Source organism: Melampsora larici-populina (assembly GCF_000204055.1).
Source record: "Melampsora larici-populina 98AG31 unplaced genomic scaffold MELLAscaffold_5, whole genome shotgun sequence".
NCBI classification, from domain to species: domain Eukaryota; kingdom Fungi; phylum Basidiomycota; class Pucciniomycetes; order Pucciniales; family Melampsoraceae; genus Melampsora; species Melampsora laricis-populina.
Window position 1 is genome coordinate 1,148,892 of NW_006768769.1, and position 18,362 is coordinate 1,167,253.

The 18,362-nt window shown below is 37.4% G+C and overlaps 4 protein-coding genes across 4 annotated transcripts; 3 read left to right on the plus strand and 1 right to left on the minus strand.

Moving 5' to 3' along the window:
• Positions 1-817: 817 nt before the first annotated feature.
• MELLADRAFT_33731 (uncharacterized protein) lies at positions 818-3,743 on the plus strand (the record flags this gene model as incomplete). The annotated part of the gene is made up of 14 exons (XM_007405918.1): positions 818-922; positions 1,001-1,096; positions 1,168-1,198; positions 1,260-1,363; positions 1,439-1,663; positions 1,747-1,796; positions 1,853-2,039; positions 2,108-2,157; positions 2,226-2,238; positions 2,306-2,454; positions 2,518-2,621; positions 2,708-3,049; positions 3,098-3,561; positions 3,642-3,743. Coding segments are annotated over 14 exons (2,022 nt in total), but the record flags the coding sequence as incomplete, so codon positions are not given.
• A 2,933-nt stretch (positions 3,744-6,676) lies between these two features.
• MELLADRAFT_33785 (uncharacterized protein) lies at positions 6,677-9,225 on the plus strand (the record flags this gene model as incomplete). Its single annotated transcript, XM_007405919.1, has 13 exons — positions 6,677-6,720; positions 6,803-6,832; positions 6,939-7,029; positions 7,095-7,139; positions 7,293-7,433; positions 7,513-7,830; positions 7,901-7,918; positions 7,993-8,131; positions 8,211-8,320; positions 8,417-8,560; positions 8,643-8,811; positions 8,885-8,967; positions 9,058-9,225. Coding segments are annotated over 13 exons (1,500 nt in total), but the record flags the coding sequence as incomplete, so codon positions are not given.
• Positions 9,226-11,804: 2,579 nt separating this feature from the next.
• MELLADRAFT_60254 (uncharacterized protein) lies at positions 11,805-13,122 on the plus strand (the record flags this gene model as incomplete). Its single annotated transcript, XM_007405920.1, has 2 exons — positions 11,805-12,189; positions 12,263-13,122. The coding sequence occupies 2 exons, from the start codon at positions 11,805-11,807 to the stop codon at positions 13,120-13,122; spliced, it is 1,245 nt and encodes a 414-aa protein (XP_007405982.1).
• Positions 13,123-15,840: 2,718 nt separating this feature from the next.
• Positions 15,841-18,273, minus strand: MELLADRAFT_93509 (uncharacterized protein; the record flags this gene model as incomplete). Its single annotated transcript, XM_007406161.1, has 3 exons — positions 15,841-16,006; positions 16,102-17,412; positions 17,492-18,273. 3 exons carry the CDS (start codon positions 18,271-18,273, stop codon positions 15,841-15,843), a joined length of 2,259 nt encoding a protein of 752 aa, XP_007406223.1.
• Positions 18,274-18,362: the final 89 nt, after the last annotated feature.

Consider the following 18,362-nt stretch of genomic DNA (forward strand, 5'->3'; position numbering starts at 1 on the left):
GCGATTCCCGTGCGATGTTCGAATGTGATGGTTGAAAATGCTGAGGGCGTCCTCGACTTGGTCCCACACCCCTTGCATTTTCAAGGCAGAACCCTGGACCGTGTCCGAATCGACTATGAGCGAATCACGGTACCGGGTCAGACTAGGATGTGCTCAAGTCAATCGACGTCATTGCAATCGAAGAAATCGTTATAGAACATTGTACCACATGACCAAGTCATCTGGTTCTACTTCCTCATCAATATCAAATCAAATCGATCAAACAAATTCAACCAAGCTCTTACTCAAACATATCATTGGTTGATTTCAGTTCAAAATCAAAGAATATCTTTACCCAAACCCAAGGTTACTCATTGAGTTCACTTGGCTCTGGAAGTCGAAACAATCAATATATATATTTCTCACTCGTACTGTGATTAGAAATCCAGATACTGAAGAACCAAATGATTTTATCATCTTTAAAAGGGACCAGAAAATCATCTTTCCCCTCAAACAATCTCATCAGCCATGGTCCGATCTATGCTTCGACTCGAATTCGGGTCAGGTTTATGCAAACTGGAGGTCAAAGTGCTCACTCCGATACTAGTGAGTCTGATCAGGATCCATTCACTTATTTGACGTGGTCCTTCCTTCATTGAAACACGATGTCACATTTGTTACAAGAAGAGAATGCTTTCTAATCAGACATATTTGTAATAGTGATATCCAACAGCACAACACGAAAAGCTCTGTTTGATAAAATTCTTATTGCCAACAGGTTAGTCAATTCCAAGATAATGAGACTAGAATAAAAGACTTAGGTATCATATCTTTTGTTAGAGGTGAAGTAGCTTGTAGGGTGATTAAAACAGCGAGGAAGCTGGGAGTTCAAACTGTTGCTATCTATTCGGAAATCGATCGACATTCGCGTCATGTCAAATTAGTTAGCATAATCTTTTGCATTCAGTCAACTGTACACAAAATACTCATCGGCTTAAATTTGGTGTTATGGGAATATTAGGCCGATGAAGCTTATTTGGTCGGACCAGCTCCTTCCACTCAAAGTTACTTGAACATGGACAAAATCGTTCAGTTATGTATCAGAAGTGGTGCACAGGTAATTGGAATTCCTTGAGACTTTTCATGACTTTAAACTGATAAGTAAACTCTCATACGATTGTGGTACAGGCGGTTCATCCCGGTTGGGGATTTCTTTCAGGTCAGCAAGAATATGTTTACTTCAAAAGCAAGACAATTACTCAAAATCTTAAACGTGGTAGAGCGTGCGGAATTTGCCGAAAAATTAAAATCGGCAGGAATCACTTTTATTGGTCCACCTAGTTCTGCTATTATAAGTATGGGCTCTAAGAGCGAATCCAAGGAGGTTAGTCGACCCTTTTTATCACAGCTTCCCCGAGGGATATGATCTGATACACACCTTTTCAATCGAACATCACAGATCATGATCAATGCAAATGTACCATGTGTACCTGGTTATCATGGTGAAAATCAAGACCCAAACTTTTTAAAAGAAGAAGCAAGAAAGATAGGTTATCCTGTTCTGATTAAAGCAATCAAAGGTGGTGGTGGAAAAGGAATGAAAATCGTTTTCCAAGAATCGGAATTTGAAAATCAACTTGAAAGTGCTCAAAGAGAAGGACAACAGAGTTTTGGTGATGGGACTGTGTGTTAAATTTCGTATACTCCGGTTGCATCCTCTTGGATTACCATGTAGGTTTGAAGACAGCTGATAAAAAATTTTCTTAGGTTCTTCTAGAGAAATATCTGCTTAATCCTCGACATGTAGAAGTACAGGTGTGAGTCATCAACGTTAATGAACGATGAAACGCTTGCTAATGTGTTACGTTGATAGTTTTGGAGATCAACATGGCAATTATGTACATTTGTATGAACGTGATTGTTCAGTTCAACGTAGACACCAAAAGATCATTGAAGAAGCACCAGCACCTGGTTTATCATCTGAATTAAGGGCAGAGCTAGGTGCAAAAGCAGTGGCAGCTGCTAAAGCTGTTGGATATGTTGGAGCTGGAACAGTTGAAGTGAGTATAATCTTGTTTCTTTTTTTGTACAACTCGGACTTCACGGCTGAATCGGATGTTTTGTTCAGTTCATACTGGATTCTGATGGAAAATTTTATTATATGGAGATGAATACAAGGTATTTCATTTTTCCTCACTGTGGTTATCAAGGGTTGCAAAGACTGACATGATTCATGTACAAAAAAGGTTACAAGTCGAAGTACGTTTCTTAATCATACGTACTTAATTGGCTTTTTATTGACTTTTCCACTACTGAATCTACTCAGCACCCGATCACTGAAATGATTACAGGACAAGATTTAGTTCAATGGCAACTTGAAATTGCATCTGGAAATAAGATTCCATTAAAGCAAAATGAAATTCCTTGTAATGGACATGCATTTGAAGCTAGGATTTATGCTGAAAACCCTCGTAGGTTAGTAATTTTTTCTTATCAAAAGTTGTACAGTCAAAAGTCTATAACACTTGAACTATGTAGGAATTTCTTGCCAGATGTTGGGAAACTCTTGCATCTTTCGACGCCGCAAGAGAACGAGTCTGTGAGGGTAGAAACGGGTGTAGATGTAGGCGATGAGATTAGTGGTCAGTTGATTTCCTCAGTATGCCAGGAAGTCTTAGATTTATCAATGTACCCCACGCTCACAACTTTCTGTCTTTACTTTTTTCAGTTTACTATGACCCGATGATTGCAAAATTAGTCGTCCATTCACCAAAAGATCGTACAACAGCACTTCGTTTATTAAATGAAAAATTACACCAGTATGAAATCGTAGGACCTTCAACAAACATTGAGTTTTTAAAAAACCTAAGTTTTCATCCAGCTTTTATGAAAGGAGAAGTCGAAACTGGATTTATTGAAAAATACAAAACAGATTTATTTCCAGAATTACCAACATCAGTTTCCAAAACTGATCTAATCAAGACTGGAGTTTTTTTAGCTTCTAATGAAATTGAAAGAAAACGATCTTCATCTGGTTCTCCTTGGGATAGTTTGTATGGTTGGAGAATGTGTGGTGGTGGATCTCGACAAACTTATGAATTCTCCATTGTTCCTGAAGATACATCTACAACTTCTTCTGCGAAACCTACAAGAGTAGAAGTAGAGATTCGGTCTGGACAACCTGGGTTTTCTGTCACTATCAATGATGGACCTCATGAAGGAGAAAAAACCGTAGCTCAAGCTACACTTTTCCCTTCATCTGAATCACATCCGAATGCAAGAAGATTCGAAACAACCATTGAAGATAAAGTCACCAGCTCAACTCATGTTTCACAACCTAGTCTTGGTGTATCCAACTTTTCAATCAAACATCATTTATTTTCAAATGAAGGTGTTACTCAATTGATTTCTCCTTGGCCTAAATGGTTTGAATCAATTCAAGGAATTCAAAACACCAAAGAAGGAAAAGAAGGAACCGTTAGAGCTTTGATGCCTTCTAAAGTCATCAAAGTCATGGTGAAAAAAGGAGATAAAGTGGCAGTAGGTGATGAGTTGATCATTCTTGAAGCTATGAAAACTGAGGTGAGTCTCTAAACGATTTCACTTGTTTCTTGAAAACTTCAAAATGCGTTTTGATGAATTCTTTGGGTTGGATTTGTTAGGTTGTTTTGAAATCTCCAAGAGATGGAGTTGTTCAAGAAATTAAAGCTCAATTAGGTGGTATGGTAAGTGAAGGACAAGATTTAGTAGTCTTTGAATCTTGAAATTGTAAACTTTCCTGTATGTTTTACCGAAGAAAAAATCGAATGGAGACTTGCTTTTTGTTTGTTATTTTGTTTCTTAACTCGTCTTTCTTTTTCTTATCATCGTCGTCAGTTTTTCTTTTTTGTTGATTGATTATCATGGCAGAGTGAATGTGTTTTTGTGTTGGGATATCTAAGAAGTGTAATTGTGTTGGAAAGTTGGTTGTAAATGATGAATGTATTATTTTTATGATTGAAGCAGACAGAAAGAGGTTTGAAGCAAAAATGATTAGGTACTCACATATATGTACAGTCAGTGACAAAAAGTTTACGTACCTGTACTATAACTGACCGATTTGGCAACTCTCAAGAAGCATATTGTACTCAACATCTCATGTACTTCTATACCTTAAAGCACACGGTCTAGATGGCCACTCGTCAGAGTATCTATGATCAAATTTCAGGATGTGTAATTGTAATGTAGACTCTAGAATACAACAATTTTTACCAGCGAGTGTGTCTACCCTTTGCCTTGATCACAGCCTTGATCCGATCAGGCATGGATTCAACCAAAGCTTGAAGCTTGCTCTGAGGGATTGCTTTCCACTTGGTAAACAGGGCTTCACACATTTCTTGAGGTGTGCGAGGCTGATGTTTTTCAGAAACATTCCTTTTCATTATGTTCCAGAGGTTCTCAATCGGGTTCAAGTCTGGACTGTTTGCTGGCCAATTTAACTTTGTAATTGAATGTTGATCTCTCCATTCTTTTTCCACTTTACTTGTGTGTACCGGGGCTCCATCCTCCATCAAGATAAGATCGCGTGGACAATTAGGTGAGCTGATAAATGGTTCGATGATGCGTCGATAGATCAAATCGACAAAATCGGGTCCAGATCGACGTCCTGGGGGCATTATGGTCATCGGCAAGCGAATTTCGGCTGTGAATGCGCCCCAGATCATTACCGAAGTTCGTCCACTCTTGAAACTTGGTGCTAAACAATCTTGGTTGTATTTTTCACCGGGCTTACGCCACACCCGAACCTTCTTTGCAGGCTTTCCTATTTCAAAAGACGACTCATTGGTCCATATGACCTTCTTCCAATCATTGTAAGTCCAATCTTTGTACTGTTTAGCAAACTGAAGACGCCTTAGAATGTGTTGGCTCTTGAGATAAGGCTTGACTACTGCCACTCGAGAGTTAAACCCAAGTCTTCAAATTTCTGATCGGATCGTTTGAAGACTTGCTTTAATTGGTAGTTTGCTAGCGATCCAGGCAGCTGAAGCGCGTCGGTTTTTTTTTAAAATTCGCTTCAAAGTTCGCTGATCACGTTCTGAGAATTTCTTCGGTCTTCCGAGTGTTTTTGAGGTCGTTGATACGCGTTTTTTACGGTCATTGTAGATGACCGTGTAGACAGTAGACTTGGGATGGCCTAGTTTTTTAGCAATTTGAGTGCCAGGAATGCCAATTTGGTGCATGTAAACGATGGAAGCCTTTCGGGTGGGAGAAAGGGTGCAGGTCTTCATTTTCTAAGAGGTTCGGGGTTGGTATAGAGAAGATGCTCGAGGACAAAAACACTCATAGACCTCACTGCACTATTACATATGTAGTCGAGGTACGTAAACTTTTTGTCACTGACTGTACATCACCAGGTAATTAAGAATAACAAGTCAGAGGGTCCCTCAAAGTTAAACCTGGTGATGAAAAGTGACTATTTACTACAGATTGATTACTTCTTGGGCAAAGCAGCAATCCTACAGATTGTTTACTTATCAGGTTTAAGACCCCTTGAATGTGAGCTAAAAATACCAAAGAAATCATTTCTCGTAGATTCCTTGTTACTAGTTATGAGCCGATTGCTCATGCAATCCATTATCATCGTTGTTATATTCCTCATCATCTGAAGACTTCATTGTTCTCGACTCACACTTGATTCAAAAAGCAATAACAAATCCTGATTCCATAAAATTTAGGCGAAAAATTGAAATTGGGATTCCTTTTTTACGGTTAACGCTGCAAAATTGCTTGACCTGAGCTCCCTCTAACCTAACAAAGTCCCTCTCGGCGAGCGAGCCTGCGAGACGCCGAGAGGGACTTTAACATGATGACAATCAAATCATCCTTCTTATTGCACGCTCATGAGCTTATGTTGTGTTCTCCTCAGCGTCAAATCATATGCAATTAGGCGATGAAACAGCCAGACCAAAACCTGCTTCTCCTGATAAGCAAGGTTTTTGGAATTGTAGCGTTGCAAACTTAAGTTACGTTAGATACACGTGTTTGATCATCATAAAGACTATCTTATGACACAGCATAAAAACTGGAGTCAAACTAAGATAAAGGATTGATCTTCTCTGTGAAAAAAGAAAGTCTTTTGACAGAAATTCAATTCATTTTGTGATCTACCAAAAAAGTTTCAAGGTAAGAGAGACATGAGGAGGGGTATAACTTTAAGTCAACACTCAAATTTATATTAATACTCCTTTCCAAGGAGGAACCCAATCAGCTCTTGCAAATTGATAATTAGTTCATATCTAATCACAGCAACTTGAAACTCTGTCCATCGCTTATCGTATTCTTTAGATCGCATACATAGATTGATATTTCTTCAATTGATAAAGAACTTCAATTGAAAACAAGGAAAGCTAAAACATCTTGCCTACTGTTCACTTATCTATTTCATTAACTTCTGCATAATCGTAGAAGAAACCTCTTGGATCCTTTAATCGAAGTATCAAAAAATAAAACGAAAAAAGGATAATAAGAAAATGAAACTAAAGAATAATAGATTTGATTTGGTTTTGAAACCTTCGACCAAATCTTCAGTGGTACCAAAAGGTTCTTATAATTCTAATCCAGATCTGGTACGTAACCGTTTATATTTTCCTTTAATCTCATTTTCATTTGAAGTCAAGTAGAAATTTATTGTACTTATTATATGGTTGTGGTATGATAGGATCCTGTACCAGAAGAAAAACGAACATGGAGTACAAAAGATTAGTTAGTCACTTTTAATTTATCTACCTCTTTTTTGTTGACCTGACTCAACTTGACCGGTTTTCTTGTTGGATGGGGTTTTCAGTATCGTATATTGGATAAGTGATGGATTTTCGTTAGTAAACTCTCTGATCTCTCAAAGCTTCTCGATCACCTCTAAAGAATAAGAAGGCAAGTATGACTGATAAGAATCATATCTTGAATTGATCGGTTGAGAACAGGGTAGCAGTTTGGGATATGGGTTCTAGTATGATTAGTAATGGTCTTTCGTTTAGACAAGCTATACCTATCATTGCTACTGGGTTTACTATCGTCAGTTTGAAAGCTTTCAGAATTTGAAAACTCTTCATCTTGACTGATTGTTGGTTTCTTTGCAGATTGCGATTCCAATCACTATCAATGGCACAATCGGCGCAAAAACAGTTGAGTGTAGAACTCTTAGCTTGATATGAACACCACAATGATCATCTGCATACTTATGGCGTCATGAATTTTCTGCACCTTGTGTTTCTAGCACCTTTCATTCTCTGGTAAGCTCATATGTCATCTGAATAAAATCTTACAAGTTGCTAAAGCTTGATTTCATTTGTTTAGTCTTGACTCGAGCTTCCTTTGGATATTGGTTTTCGTATTTTCCAGTTATATCTAGAGTCATACTAGCTGCCTTTTGGTTCTCAATCCAAACCTTCACAGGTGGAGAATGTGTATACCAAATTGTAAGTTTTTCTTTACATCAACCTTTTTCTTAATTTGATACCTCTCAATCTTACCCTTTCTTTTTGTTTTGCTTTTCAGATAAGATCAATCTTTCCATCATTTTCAAAATTACCAAATCATTTACCAGTTTCATCAGACATAACTACATCACAATTTATAAGTTATTTGATTTTTTGGTTAATTCAATTACCATTTGTAATGATGGGACCAACCAAAAAATCATTAAGACATTTCTTTCTCATCAAATCTATCTTATGCCCCATTTGTGGTTCGGTCATGTTTATTTGGGCTTTAACTAAAGGTGGTAAAGAGATCTTTAAACATCATTCTAGTTTGAGTGGGAATGTGTTTTCTTTTAGTTGGTTGAGTGGTATGAATGCTGCCATTGGAAATTATGTTCGTATCATCCCTTCTTTGCTGTGGAACAGTTGTTGTTCCTTTCTGATTATCTTTTCAAATTCTATAGGCTACTCTTAGTGTGAATGTGAGTGATAGAATGCTACTCTCATGATTTTTGATTTTATCTATATCTTGATATTTTCCTTTATCTAATTCCAGGTTCCAGACTTTACCCGTTATGCAAAATCTCCTAAAAATCAGAATGTACAACTCTTTATAATTCCAATAACTTTTACTCTAATCGCATTCCAAGGAATGGTAGTTGCATCAGCAGGTTATGTCCTATACGATCAAGAATGTAAGTCCTTTTTCACCTAATAATATACTTTTTCTTTCCAACAATAGGAAATTTCTTAATAGGGTTTTTTTGTTATTAGATCTTTGGGATCCACTTAGATTAATTAATAAATGGAATAATAGATTAGCTATTTTCTCTGCAAGTTTTTGTTTTTTAATTGCTACTCTTGGAACTAATATAAGTGCAAATGTAAGAGTCTTCATTGCTTACCCTCTAATCCATTCATTTACTTTTGTTTCTTACTCATTGGATTTTGTTTTTGCGGGGATTTGGAACGATTTTAAGTCACTTTCAGGTGCAAATGATTTAACAGCTCTTGCCCCTAAATATATTAATTTGAAAAGAGGTTCATTTCTTATTGCTTTTTTTGGTGGTTGGGCAATTCCAAGTTGGAAAATTTTGAAATCTTCCATTGGATTTTTGAACTTTGTAAGTCTTGAAAAACAAGACATCAAATGTTCTTTTGAAGTATCTATCTGAAACTAGCTCTTTCTTTCTTTTGGTGATGTAGATGTCAGGTTATACAGTTTTCTTAGGACCTTTCTCTGCAATTATGATTTGTGATTTCTTTATAGTAAAAAAAGGTAAATTAGATATCCCAGAATTATATAAACCAAATGGAAGATATAATTATTATAAAGGGTTTAATTGGAGAGCAATCATTACTCTTTTAGTATCTGGTCAGTTTTATTTCATTGTATTTTATTTATATTGTTTTCAATTGGACTGATGATTTTCAATGTTGGTGATCAGTTTCTCCTAATTTACCAGGACTTATTAATAGTGCTGCTCCTGGAGTTCAAATTAGCAGTGGTGCTCAACATCTATATGCAATAGTAAGCTTTCCATTCTTCCCTCAAACTTGATCACACAAAGGATCACTCACCACTGGTTTTGGAATTTCTTTCTCTTTTTCTTTTCATCAGGCTTGGATATATGGATTCTTTACGGCTTCTGTAGTTTATACGTCTCTAAATTTATGTTTTCCTGCTCATGAAACTCTAGTAGAAGAAATGATTTGGGGTAATGGGTTTGAACAAAGTGATCAAACTAAAGAGAGTGAAGTGGCTAGTTTAGAGAAATCAAGTTTATGAAATTATTATTAATTGTTTGGCGCTAGGCATCTTTTTGGTGGTGAAGGTTGGTAGTCATGAACTCATATTTTTTACGCAAGGTAAGAGTTTGGTTTGTGTTGAGAGAAAGTGGTTTCAACTTCACGGACATGAACGTGATGTGATTGTAGTTGGAACTGGTTTTAACGAATTGGAATAGAGGAAGGCGAAGTTGGCTTTGTAAAGACAAACAGATGATTTTTGTGAAAGACGGGCTCCTCTTCCAAATTGAAGATCTTACTAATTCTTGATTCAAGCACAGCGTGATGTCATCATGGCTCTTTACCATTTCTATTTACTTCAAAAGATTTTGTACGATCTTCATTTTCTTCCTACAGAATTATTATTCTTTTGTTGTATCATCCATCCCATTATCAACAAGTCTTAAATCTCTTGTTCTTAACTTAGTCATACGGTTTTTAAGACTTATAAAAATTTGTTTCCCGCCATCCCGCCCAAGTTGTGGGATATATTCTTTTACCTTAGTTGTTAGTGACCACCCCATCGGGTTCCGGTTGTTTTACAGTCAAGGGTCAGACCCTCCGGGGCTGTCTTGCGTTAATCAATTCAGTCTGCTCAAAAACCAAAACTTTGTCTTGTCCCAAACCTCCGTGCCAAACCCAATTCCCAGGCAATCTTCCAAGTCAGGAAGGAGACAGGTCTCATACTAACTTAACTAAGTCCCTCCTCAAAGCGCGCGCGTCCTTCGGAGCTTGCGGAGGAGGGACTTACGACTTATCGGCAAATTTGGCCTGATACCAAATCCAAATTTGGGATTTTCAGCGATTTTTGGTCAAAATCAACACTATCCTTGCCGCGATTGTCGATATCAAAAGTTTGAATAGGGCAAGTTTTTCCTCTGCATCTTGTACACATACTCCCTCAAACTTGAAAGGACTTCAAAATGATGCCTTGTCTTCAAGTTTCTTTGAAAAAGTGTAATTTTGACAAGATCAATCATACCACTGCGGATGGTTTATCAAAGAGGTATGTAAGAGCATCCGCACTCGTGCGTTAACTCGGGTGCGGTAAGGTAAAATTTAACGCAAATGCGGGGCCTTTCCCACACTGGTGAGAAATTAGCCCCGCGGTAGTTAATTTTTGATTGGTTTGCGTTAGCCATTTGGTAAATTTACCAATTGGCTAACGCATGCGGTAGCCAATCATCACGCAAACTTATCAAAGTCCACTCGCACTGGCCCCGTCGGTAAGGTACCCAGCTACTTCAACTCGAAGAACAAACCTCAACCCAACCTCCATCATCAAAGTCAACAATCAACACCTCCGTTTCACCTTTAACACCTGATGAATTCCAAACCTTACAGTCACATGAACCAATTTGAGAACATTCAACACCGATGGATGTTTTTACAATCATGTGTTTTTTGTGTTTTTTGATTCAAAATAGCTCGATCGACTTGAAATTCTTCAAATTGTTCATTTTTCTCTCCTGGCTTTGAATCTTTAGAACTTTTACCAGATCATTATGTATATTCAAATTCATTAATTGTTTATCAAGATAGTAACTGTAAAGCCTTTGTCTTCTTAACTTGAAATCTATAGATCGAGTAGATGAAAAAAATCGCAAGGACTTTGGTTTTTTGAATCAAGATCTATTGATCAAGTAGACGACCACAATGATATTGGATGTATGTAGATTTGGATCTATGTAAATGAAGAATTCAAAAATGCCATCAGTCCTCCAGCGCACAGCAGAGGACAGTGATGTTTGTACTTGAAAATGAAAATGTTATCTTACTGCATGACCGTTGTGGAGTACATGCATTATCCGTAAAGTTACACAAGTTACCATGCTGCTAATGCAAACGAGTGTGAAATTTGGTCGAGGTAAGCAATTTTTTACTTACTGTAGAGTTTGTTACCGCACGTGACCAAGTTAACAACCGCAAACGAGTGCGGATGCTCTAAATGCGGTACTCAAAGCTACATATGTACGCGTACATAGTTGCTTTGAGTACCGTAAAAGTACACAGTCAAATGTGGGAATACACTTGAATACACCCGTGATCGCAGCAGAATCACATGTAAAATTTTAATAAAAAATAAATCTAGACATCAAATTTCCTAGGCAGTCATGAGTGCCATGAAAAATCTGAAGAGAGCAAAAGATGCAGAAAAATAAGGGCTACATCCTTCAATGAGCAAGCTTGTATGATTTGTTTGATGCAACATGGGCAAAATGCGAGCTGGAGATAGTCCCAGCCAAATCAAAATTGGTATCAGGCCAAATTTGCCGATAAGTCGCAAGCCCCCCCTCCGCAGGCTCCGGGGGACGTCTCTGCGGGGGTTAGGGGCTTGTGTTAAGCTAGGTCTCATAGCATTTCATTGTGCACAATCTTTGGGTGATCAAGTGAAGCAACAGAGATATGCTTCCCTGGAGCTGACCACGTAACTCCCAGCATGACACCTACATAGTCATCGCAAGCTCGGGTGTCTCAGTTAGCTTGTGCCTTTTTCCTTGTACAACGTGATTTGGATTCCTGTGAATCTGCACTTTGACTCTCATCGCCTGTCAAGTCATTCAAGATAAAACGAAGAAAATGGAGAACATCACAACAGATCAGCCAATAGCCAAACCGATCATTGCTCGTTTGCCTTTCGAAATCCTCTCACATATCTTAGAGTCGTTCGCTTCCGAATTGAACACCTGTTCGCATATATCAGACCTAGCTTATCCTAATGCTCATTTTGAAAAAAAGTCAATATCTCAACTCAACAATTTACGATTAGTTTGTAAAGAGTGGGCAGAATTTCTAATACCGATTTGTTTTCGGAATCTTGTCTTACGGGATGAGATTGATGCGCAATCTATCATTGATAATTGGTCATACTCAGTTTACGCTCCAATTCTTGCTTGCTCGGTCAGATCTCTTCATGTCGAGTTAATTTATCCGAAGCCGGAAGAAACCTCAAATAGCGAAGATGGTAAAGTACCTTCAAATCATTCATCTTGATCAATTTGAATATCCATAGCTGAATGAAATATTTGATAATATAGGGATACTGGACTTCACCGTTGTATCGATGGAGCAGGTGACACAATTGATCGACTTACTTGGTCAAGATATATTTGAGTTGGATTTAAATTTTACATATCTCTCTGGGGTTTCTCAATCGTTATTAACATCTATCAGTCACATCAAAGGTTTAAAGAAATTAAGCATCAAACAAAAATCTCAAACATTTTCACCTGAAAGTTGTAATATCAGATCACTTTCTAATTTATTACTTGCTTGTCCAAATCTCGAACATTTAACCATGGATTTTAGAAATCCGATTCCATTATGTTTAAAACCTCAAGCCTTACCAAATTTGAAATACTTTTATTTTTCTATTACAAAAGAAAATATTCAATGTATGGCCAATATATGTGAAACAACTAAAAAAACTTTAAAAGTGATTGCTTATTTACTTCTTACTGAACCTGACGAAGGAGCCGAGGTGATCTTTGAACCGATCCAGGACAGACTTGAAGGTATATTTGCTATCAACCCAGGAAGCCGTCGTCCACAAGAAGTTTTCTATATAGATTTGCCTCGACTTTGTGTTTTTCAGACCTTACGGATCCCATCTCAGTTATGGCGTAATGTTCGGACCTTGATCGTGGACCTTGATGTTACAATAAGGCAATGGGAAAAACAAAAGAAAAAGATTGGAGCTAAGAATTGGACATCATCACCTAAGTTGAAACATCTCATCTTCATTCGTAGTGATCCGAAGTCGAAAACCACCTTGAACGAGGAACTTGTCAATGGCTTCAAGTTACATGGGGTGAATTGTCATATCACAGATAAATTCAAACCTGACGAGTTGATGGTCAGTATTTACAGATTGCATTTAAATGGATTCAATATTTGATATCAAACATCTAGAGATGAAATACTAAAGTTTTTGATTTGTGGAACAGGCACTTGACTACGACCTCAATGGCCCAATTGAATGACTTGCCGCATTTTTCTTCAGTCCCTTAGAACAATTTACATCACCAAACTTTCTGAACACTCAAGGAATAGCTTTCAACTCAATATCTTGTGAGGAACTATACATCTAAATCCGAAAAAATGTACTTTTTTTCTCTTAGATGGAATGTATCTTTAGCATTCTTTGAATCTGATGCACCCCATTGGAGTTTTTTTCCTCATCATCATCCGCACAATAGTTCAAAATTACACCATGTACAATCATCAAAACCTTCTATTAAATGAACCTAGTAGAATCATTACCAAAACAAGAACCACAAATATGATCATCAGTTTCTAACTTGAGCTCAATCAGAGAACCCTTGATTCAATCCATCTCAACATTTTGTTTTCCCATAAAAAATACTTTCTTCATCTCTTGAAGATGATCCATGTGTTTTGGGAGTTTCTTCAGACGGTTTTCCTAGACTGAGTCAAAGTGTAGCACTTTGGAAAATAATCTGAAAGTTTGAGTACTTAGCTGGACATGTGGGATCATATTTGATTACAAGAAAGGGACAAATACTCAATTGAGGTGTGTCCAGATTGTCTCTAGAGTAAAGCCAAGAGCATCTGCAGTGGTGCCCTTATGATGTAGGGGGTCCCTCAAGGTTCTGTAGAGTCAAAAAAAAGAGATGAATTTCTCACTGGTCTTGAAGGAGCAGACCAAACTGTCTCAGAAGGTGTACAAGCAGCTTGAACTGGCATTCACATGCCATTCCAGCAAAAACTGGCCAGGGACGCTGACTGCTCTGTCAGCCTTGAATCAGCTCAAAGGAATCCAACACAGTTGCTCAGCCAAACTTTGTTGGGGAAGCGTTTTAGAGGGTTTGTGTTCTAACTTAACAAACTCCCTCTTGGTAAACAAGCCTGCAAAAGAGGTACTTATGGCTTAATCCACGAAATTTGGTGTGTGAGCAAGAAACTTTTGGCTGCGGAGCTTTTCAACCTGCCAATGACTTCTTACCCTACAGATAAAATACCTTTGGGATCAAAGAAAGGACCTGTGCACCTGCTGAACCTCCATATACCGGTTCTTTGGAATCTCTTTCTTGGTTTCAGGCAAGCACTACAGAATTAAGCTAGACACTGAAGGGGTCAAACAAATAACGACAAAAGACCATTTACATAGACCATCATTTGAATCCAATGATCTCATAACATAGTCCAAATCTTTGTGAATTTGAACTATTTAGCTTCCGTTTTTTTGGATATGCTATTTCTAGTTTGAATGAGCTTGTGATATTTGATTTGATTGAAGTCTCTGATCACCCATCACATTCCAAGAAGTGTTTAGAGAAACTCTGGAAGTTACTTCTTTCAAATTCTCATCTTGAATAAACCAAAATGCACAAATTCAAGAAACCCTTAGGGCGCGTTCACTTAAGCAATTTCTGGTGAGCAATCACATTCTGCAAAATTTAAAGTGTCTATTTGGTGCTGTATGTTTCATTTATACATTGGAAATTTTCCAGAATGTGATTTCTCATCAGAAATTGCTTAAGTGAACGCGCCCTTAAACAAAGTTCTTTGCCAAAGGCCCACTGAGCCCCAATTTGTGGTCAGGAATTCCTTAAGTGAACACACCCTGATGAAATAGACTTAAAAAAAACAAGCACCTCAACTTTTTGTTTTTTTCTCTTACTTCACAAGTTCTTTCATTTAAACAAACTGGTTTATAAATTCAAATAAAAATCACTTTCAAAGAAGTAAACATTTCCAACTTATCCCAAAAAAAATCAAAACTTTTACACTACATACACATACATATAAAAAAAACTGCTAAAACTTTGATTTTGTTTATCCTTTTTCAGTTCCAAGATTTAACCTACAAATTCCAACATATATTTCATAATACAAAGAGCCCCAAAAAGGCCAAAAACCTTTTCTATTTTCACTTTTTTCTATTTTTCTTTTTTCTTTTTTTCTTTTTTTCTTTTCTGTCCTTCTTTCTTTCCTTCTTTCTGTTATTCTTTCTTTCCGATCAATAATCCAACAAATCTTCCAACCAATCCAACTCTAAACTCTCAGACTCCAAGACCCCCAAAGAACCAACCACCTCCAAACCATTTCTCCAAACCCATCCCCAATTTCTTTTCTTATGTTCTACACCCCCAAGAAAATCAAAACCTCAAGTTGCAACCAAAAAAAAACAAAAACTCTACATTTTTTTCTTCAATGATATAATATATATCTAATATACCAAAAAAAACCAAAAAAAAAGAAATGAAAAATCTATACTTATAAACTTCTAATGATGATGATGATGATGATGATGATGTAACAAAAAAGACCCAAAAAACTTCTCTACATATGATTTTTAAAAACTTTTTTTCTAAACCAAAAAAGAAAAAATAAAATGATGCAAAAAAACTCCCAAGACCCAAAGAAAAAAATATATAAACATATGTACTCCCAAACGAGTAAGAAAGAAAGAAAAGAAAGAAAGAAACCAGCCAAGAAGACACCAACTTCCCATACATACCCACTTCAAGCATAAACCCCCCACAGCACACCACACCACACGCATGCCCCCGCCCACCAAAAAATCAACCCCAGCCCCAAAAAAGATTTCTCCCATAATTCCAAAAAAAAAGACCAAGATCCCAACCGATTCTCAAGAATCAGAAAGACTATTCCTTCTACTTTGAAGATGATGATCGATGGAAACAGAATTGATAGCAGCCGAAGATTCTTCATAAGACGGTAAACCGATCAAAGAACTTATTGGAACTGGTCCACCACCTAATGAACCTCTACTTGCAATAGAATAGGAAGGTACTCTATTCTCCCCACAAACCAAACCCAAAAATCCATCAAACATCAAAAATCAAAAATCAAAAAGAAAAGTAGAAATCAAATAAAGAAAAACACTTACCTAGACATTAATTCTCTTTCAGTTTCAGGAACAGGAGTAGGAAGGGATCCCGAAAGACTAGTAGTACTACTCGAATGAGCATGACCATGACCATTACCCGCGACCAAATTAGAAGAAGAAGCACTACTAGGACCCGACCCATTTGTATTTCTCATAGCCGTCAAAGCTTTAGGAGCTCGATTCCTATGAGGAATTTTAGGTAAATGAATTTGAAAGAATCCATTTCCAATAGTTGTAGAAGAAGTCGAAGAAGTAGAAGAAGTAGAAGTAGCAAGTTGAGAAACATTGAATCCTGAACTCGAACCTGATCCTGATGGTGGTTCATTGGTGGTGCCTAGACCAGGTGAAGAAGCTCTTGAACTGTTATTAGAAGTGTGTAAAGGAGTTTGATGGATCGGATTAAAATAAGTAGGTGAAGCGTCTAAGGATCTAATGAATTCTGTGTCATGTGATGGAGTCCAAGCAGGAGAAGGACTAGGGATCGATCCAGGTTCGGGAAAATACCCCAAGACTTGTTGATTAGAAGTAGAAGAAGCCGAAGGCGAAGCAGGTCTAGAGACTGGCGGGGTCGAACCTGGCGTATTAGATGTGATCCAAGGTGCTGGAATGACAGAAGCCATGGGATGAGTTTGTTCTTGTGATGCTAATCTGTCTCTAACATGTTCAGGATAAGAAGGTAATTCGACAGATTGATTAAACCCTTGAGAAAGATTACCAGAAGGATCGAATAATAAAGTTCTTGCACCGGCCGAGGCGATCGAAGCTTCTGAAGCCAGATGTGAAGCTAAGATATGTAAAGGTAATGCACATCTCAATTCCGATGTATGACCATCTGGATTAATAATAAATGCACTGAATTTAAGTTTATGAGTCACAGTGATAGGTGGTAATGAATGAGAAGGTGTAGTCCAAGAAGGAATCGTTAATTCAATGATCGTATCTATATCTTGTGAAAGTTCTACATCAGCTGTAAGAGATGCCCTTAATTCTTCAGAAGGGGCTAGTTCAGCTAAAGGTGTCGTACTACTCGATGCATTCCCAAACACACTTCTAGAAGGAGAAGGTAAAGTAGAAAACGATGGTCTTCTGTTCGATAACGAAACGGCATTTAATCTAGAAGTGAGTAAAGTTAAATCGGATGAAGATAAATGTCTTCTAGGTAAGTTGGATGGGTTTGTGGACGTTTGACTGGGATCGGCTCTTGAGAGTGGGGCTGATCCTCCTGCTTTTTTATCAGTGAATTCAAATCTACATTGTGCGACATCTCGATTTTCAATATGAGGAGGAGTTCCAGCTTTGCCCACCAAAGCCCTAATAACCACCCAAGAATCTCAAATCAGTTGAATTGCATAAACCAAAAAAAAAGATGAATCTCAAACTTCAAACTTACACATGTTCTTTAATAGTAGTAACGAGTGAAGTGACCCTAACCCCTTTCATAAGTGGTGAGAATTTCAAACTGACTGGAATCCGATCACCAGCCGCAAAAGCTTTATGAGGCAAAGAAATCTCATAAGAAACCTTACCAGGCCAAGTATTTTCGATTTCCAAGGTTTGATTCCATTCAACTGCTTCGACCGGAAAAGATCTAGCCACTCTTAAGATTTGTTTGGTTTCCCACTTAGAATGAGTTAAGAAACCTGCTCGAGTTGCAATGGCTTTTAACTTGTAATAAATCAAACCTGAACCTGAATAAGTTCTTAGACTAGCTGGTAGATCTGATGGTAAGTTGATCGAGAATGGAAACCTATGTAATCCAGCTTGTAAGGTAGTATAAGTAGTTGTAGTTGTAGTAGTTGTCGTACTTTGAGATCCATGATGAGATGGTGTAGAAGGATTTGATGGTTGATGATGATTTGAATCTGAGCTATTAAGATTAAAAGGTAAAAAACTAAATTGATGAAAAAAGATTGGATGTAAATGATGAAATCGTTTTCCACTAAGCGGTTCTAGATAATCGATCTTAGCAATCGATCTTAAGTTTAATGAAAGATCTTTCAAATGAGTTGATTCAGATAATTGTAATTGAACGGTTCCAGTTAATGAAGCTGATTGACCTGATGCTTCATTTCCAGATAAGGCTCTTAAGACTAAATCAGGTGAATCTAATTGAATGGTGATGGATGAATGGTTTGGTGGTGATGATGGTAATGGATGATGGATTAAAGGCATGTATGTGTTGGTTGGTTGATATTTGAATGATTTTTATTTAAGTTGATTTGATGTTTGTTTGTTTGTTTGATTTGATTGGATTGTGGATT